Source organism: Rhopalosiphum padi, chromosome 3, assembly GCF_020882245.1.
Source record: "Rhopalosiphum padi isolate XX-2018 chromosome 3, ASM2088224v1, whole genome shotgun sequence".
Taxonomy (NCBI): Eukaryota; Metazoa; Arthropoda; class Insecta; order Hemiptera; family Aphididae; genus Rhopalosiphum; species Rhopalosiphum padi.
In genome coordinates this window covers 35,730,855-35,736,854 of record NC_083599.1, presented here as the reverse complement: position 1 = coordinate 35,736,854, position 6,000 = coordinate 35,730,855, and the positions used below count along the sequence as shown (strand labels likewise).

General features: G+C 24.5%; 1 protein-coding gene across 2 annotated transcripts in view; it reads left to right on the top strand.

Annotated features, from left to right (window-relative positions):
• The first annotated feature begins 3,347 nt into the window (after positions 1-3,347).
• The window catches only part of LOC132924299 (RB1-inducible coiled-coil protein 1), a 32,514-nt gene continuing 29,861 nt past the window's right edge, over positions 3,348-6,000 (top strand). For both annotated transcript variants that reach the window (XM_060988526.1, XM_060988525.1), the window contains exons 1-3: positions 3,348-3,791; positions 5,167-5,413; positions 5,485-5,693. In XM_060988526.1, coding sequence (XP_060844509.1) covers positions 5,340-5,413; positions 5,485-5,693 — 283 coding nt within the window. In that variant the 5' untranslated portion in view covers positions 3,348-3,791; positions 5,167-5,339. The remainder of the gene's footprint in view (positions 3,792-5,166; positions 5,414-5,484; positions 5,694-6,000) is intronic.

Genomic DNA, 6,000 nt, shown 5'->3' with positions numbered 1-6,000 from the left:
TGTCAATTGTCATTTATTCTATAATTTTGTAAATAGATGTTTCTTAATACAATTTGGTATATAAAGATGAACAATGGAATTACTACTAAAAAATAGGGATTTTAGATGACAATAAAGCATTTAAATACTAAATTAAATACTTAATTCTATAGTTTATAATTTTATAACATTATTGACAAAATAATGAAAAAAAAATTGTATTATAATTTATATTATTTTTCTGAAAATATTGGCGTTTCAACATTTTAATTTCATTAATCTCAAGATTTTGTTTCTAGTTTCAAAAAAAACTGTCGGCCGTACGAGCATGCGAGCAACATGTTTGATACAATGATACAACTATCGTATTAAATAATTCGCAGTTTTTTTCGAAATTAGAAAAAATATTAAAAATCAGGAGATTAATGAAACTAAAATGTTGAAACGTCAATATTTTCATAAAATGTAACTCTACAAAATGGCTATCTTCAATTTTTTTTCAAATAATTAAATAAAAAATTACATTTTTTAAAAACTTTTTTAGCAAAACATTAACATAAATTAAAACATGAAATATAATATTAGTAGTTCTTTTCCTTGTAAATCTTATTAAAAAAAGAGATATCGCAATGGGTAAATACTCACAGTACACTCTGTATATAGCTAAAAAGTAAGAAATAGTTAAAAAATCATACCATGTATAGATATATAGGTACATAATATATTAAGATACCTAGTATAAACATTTATTTGAAAAATTCAAGTACTATGGTAATTTTTTTCGAGTTATGCCAAAAATACAAAATCGATTTTGTCAAAATTAAAGTTGGTAGGTAAATATTTCTGTTTTTACTCATTTCTTTTTTATCGATTATTTTAAAAATTACTGAATATTTTGATTTCTCTAAAATACAAACTAGCCACCTTCAAAATTAAAAATCTAAGCATTCTCTCAACTACTATTTGTGTATACATGATATACTGCTTATTTCAATATCTAAAAATAATATTATGTATAGGTAGGTATTATGAAATCTCTCAACATATCTGTTGATTGAAAAAAAATATCTTAAGTGGTACTTAAATTTTAAAGTATAGTAATTAATTGTAGCCTGTAGGTATTCGTATTATAGGTTTATTTCGCTTTGAATCTTTCTTTTACAAAAAATAAGCTTTAGCTTTTTTTTATACTTTATTTCGGCTCAAAATAATTGTATATAGTCTTTAAAAATATTAAAATATTTGAAATTGTATCATAAAATGTTGTTGATTCTTTATCAACAAAACCTAACTTGTAAAAATACTAGGCGACAGCTTTGAGACGTTACAAGTGAAGTAGCCAGTAGGTAGCTTATACGAATGTCACCTTTAAACAATTTAAAAATTTTTCGGCCACGAGCAAATATATCCTACTCATCCTATGCACTGCGTTAGGTAGTAAATATACCTTTGGCGTAGGCGGTAACCGGTACTCCGGTAGGTATGTTTAATAGTATATAATTTATAAAAATTAAAAACATTACATCTAACTATAATCAATAATTTAAAACTAGACACCTTAATTATTTAGTGTTTAAAAATCGTTTTTAGCTAGCCAAAAAGCTATACTAGCTAGTAGTACCTTAAATGTAAAAGTCATCATTTTTATAAATTAGTAATATGTTATATCAGATTATTTTACTATTTTAAAGGTGTAATTATACAGTATTATGATGATCGGTGGGGCTTATTGCAGGATACTTGGATTTATGGTATTGTGGTTTTAAGACTTATAGAGCAGATAGAAGTACGTCAATAGATAGTAGATATTTATGTGGCTACGTATTTTGTGGCATAATAGCTGTTGTTATGTACAATTATCAATAATGCATCTGTCTGTAGTACAATATTTTTACCTATATATGTATAAAAATATATGTTTGTGCGTGTGTGTGCATCAATATATAAATTATTTTTAATTGTAAACATTTTGAAGATTTTAATTATTATTTTAATTTAGTTATACTTATTATAATAATAAAAATAACATATTTTATTTTTACATCTAATATTGTGATCTTTAATAGTCATCATTAATATCTAATATAAGCCAATTGCTAAACATACAATTTTTTTTTAAATGTATAATTATGTAATTATATGCATAATGTTTATTTATATAAAGCCGGGAAGTCACTCCGCTATATAGTGTATAGTATGATTCAAATTTTCTAGCGTATATCGTCATTGTGTTTGTGTAATGATACTATATAGTATATAAAGTCACTATAATGGATGTGTTCAATTTAAATTCAATCAAAAATTATTGCATACGAAAAAAAAACAGCTATGAGCGGGAATGGCGTGTTATAATTTCTATTTCTAAGGATATCACTCAACTTTAACGTATGACGTATACGTATCATGTAGGTATATTAGAACAGTGTAAATAGAAGTGATATATAAATTATAAATAGCTAAAATAGCTTAAAATTATTCTTAATATTTAGTATTTAATAATAATAATAAAATAAAAAAAAAAAATAATAGAATAAAATTATTAATAAGTAATAACATACGTAAACAAAAAATAAAAGTTGAAATTACTTACAAAAAAATAAAATCGTTGGATAGAATTTTTATAACAGTACATTATATCGGTACTTTTAAGATGTCGAGAATTATTGTATTAATCTATTAATAATTGCACTTATACGCTTAAGTTGTTAAAAATAGATGGAATAATAATCTTTTTTCTTTTAATTAATAAATAAAATATTAAGTATCTGATATCTCACTTATATAATACTACATATATATATCATGTATATATACAATATGTTATAATTATAACCTAAGTACATAATACCTTCCTATTATACGACTATACCTATATATGTATTATGTTGGGACATTTTGTAACACAAATTGAACATTGAAAAATTAATATAATTTGCGTTTGAATAAAGTATTTATATATAGTATATGCTATCAGTATTTACATTATTATAATATACCTAATAAATAATAATTTGTATTTACGTTATTACCGATAATATAAACTCGTATAAAATCTAATTAAACTACTTAATACTAAATACTAATATTGTACTACTCGTTAGTCGTGCAATCATATTATAATAATAAATATAATAACAATAATAACAATATTCTGGGACACGACCTTGGACAAACATGTCGTGCAAAACACTATAATAATATATTAATATGTAATGCGGAGATTGTGATTCACGGTGTTGATAGCCGCGAAATAATATCGTGCAAAAGCCTTCGGTCCTACACAATCCGTCAGCTGATCCGACGGCCAGCCGAACATATGGACCAACCAGTGCATATGATAACGAGTCCGATTATTTCCTTTATTATTATTGTTGTTATTATTGCAGTGATTAAAAATGTGAAATAAATAAATTAAAGTATTAAATAGTTAGCATGTTTAAGAATATTGTTATGTATATATACTATGCGTCGAGTTGTTGCACTATTATTCGTTTTGTTTTTTAAACGCACTATTATTTTAGACTTAGCCCAGTTTCATTCCGTCGTTGTTCTATTGCGTGCTCTAACGTTTTGTCCAACATAAATTATAATCGTAACCATAACAGCTGAGGAGTGTCTTCTGTGCAATTTTGTTTCCTCATTGTGTTCCTTATCTTTGATTTTGCACTTTTGCGCATTGTTTTGCAAGTTTTTAATTTCTATTTCATTCGCGAACGCAGGCCATTCTCAATCAAAAACTAGACATGTAAATCCGTCACGATGGAATTCATACACGCTGGTGCGTTGCCATCCGGCGAGCGCCAATAAATGTGGTATGTAATTTTTTTATTTTACAAATTAACAATAGGGACCTACATGATGAAATTATTACATCATTATTGATGTAAACATTTCTTTAGTTTATTTCTTTGACATGTATTTATCTGCTTAATATAGATAAAAAAAGCTGTATTTTGTGTGTTTTGTACAAAATTTAGATTTATTTAACTACCTAGTAAATTTTGATTAAATTTTGAAATATCTTTTTTTGTATTATGCTGAGTCATCATTTATAAATTTGGTATCTACCTTTCTTTAAAATAAATGAATTAATTAAAAATTAATTTATTATAGTACTATTATACATTATTACATTATTATAAACATGTTAAGAGATGTATAATTTTTTTTTTTTTAAACTATCTATAATAAAATTAAGTATTTATATTGTGGCCCTGAAAGCCTATTTTTAGTAAAAATATATTAAACTACTCTCTAGTGCATAAATTATGTTTTGGTTTTAATATTTATTTTCTTTCGTTTGAATAATTTAATTATGTAGGTAATATTTAATTATTTTTGAAATATATATTATCATAAACCTAAAATTTTACTAAGGTTACTACTTTTTATTTATATAGATTTAAAAAGTACCTACTATACAAATTTAAATTTTTTGCTTGATATTTGTTAATAATTGTATTAAGTGTGTAATGTGTCTATAATACAAGTTGAAAATTAATCCCGACAAAATTAATTAATATTAATGAATATAGGTAGGTAATTGATATTATATATGTTTATATTTGTATATAATGCTTATCATACTTAATAATTTACATAGAAATACGAGAAACCTTTTTAATTCTTTAGTAATACACTAATACATAATATTTTTGTATTGCAACACTGATCAGAAGTGAATTAATTAATTAATTATATTTTTAAAGATTTCCAATTCATACATACTATAATTGATTGATTTTTATATTAACAAATATTAATGAGTTATCATTGCTAAATAAATTATAAACATCATTGTTTTATTCCTAAACATTAACTTAGAGCAGCGTTTCCCAAACTTTTACGACCACGGCACTCTTGAGAAATAATTTGTGTTTTGCGGAACCCCCTTCTTTAAATAATTTAAAATAATAATTTTTAATAATATAAATAATCCAAATATAATATAAAATAATTTTCTCAATAATCACATACATCTGGCGGAACCCTTGAGATTGTCCTACGGAAACCTAAGGTTCCGCGGAACACACTTTGGGAAACGCTGACTTAGAGCATTGTAATTATTATACGCATATTTTTAATGATAAAAATATAGTGGTTTAGTTTAATGTGATAACTTATAAGTAATATTTTTAGTTTATTTTGTTAAAAAAAATATAATTGAACTTGTTTTATTTGTTTCAGGTTTTAAACCAAATGTTTTTCATACTACAGAATTGGTGTGTCGTTGCAATGTGCAATATATATAATATAATAATGTATTTATGACAACATATTTGACTACAGAAGTTGTGGTATCAGGAAGACATTGCATGAATAGATCTGTTTTCTAACTAAATATATTAAAATCATTTATTATGGAAAACCTTTTAGTTTATCATGTTGACATCGGAAGATGGATTACATGTGACTTTAGCATGCTCAATAAAACGTAAAATTATTTTTTATGATGTATATTTTATTTATTTAATACAATAATCATTTTTTCCAATAATGTCTTAGAGTATCTGAATTAAAGTTACAAATTGAAAAAAAGACTGACATCCCAGTGAACAAGCAAGTTTTGCTAGTCAGTGGTGGAGGCCATCTAGACCCATTCAAGGCTGTTTCATGTTATTGTGCCGGCACTGATACAAGCCCATTTTTTTTGTTTAGTAAAAGATTAATTGATTATCCTGAACCACCTTCTGCTTATTTTGACACTCGACCAGGTAAGTTTATTTTATTGATTTTTGTCTTAAGCAAGCTTAGTAGAATATAGCATTAATACTTTAATAATTATATATTTGTATATATATTATTAGGGCCCGGATTTAAATGCACTTAAAACCATATAAATATGATCTAAAAAATAGCCAAAAATGCCCTTAAAAAATGTATTTTACCACAAAAATGAAAAAATGACCTTAAAATGCCGTATATTTTTTTATTCAATTTGTAATTTATAAATAAGCTATAGTTATTACTTATTATTTTATTAAAAAAAAAAAAAAAACTGAAAATTTGAAATGATGAATT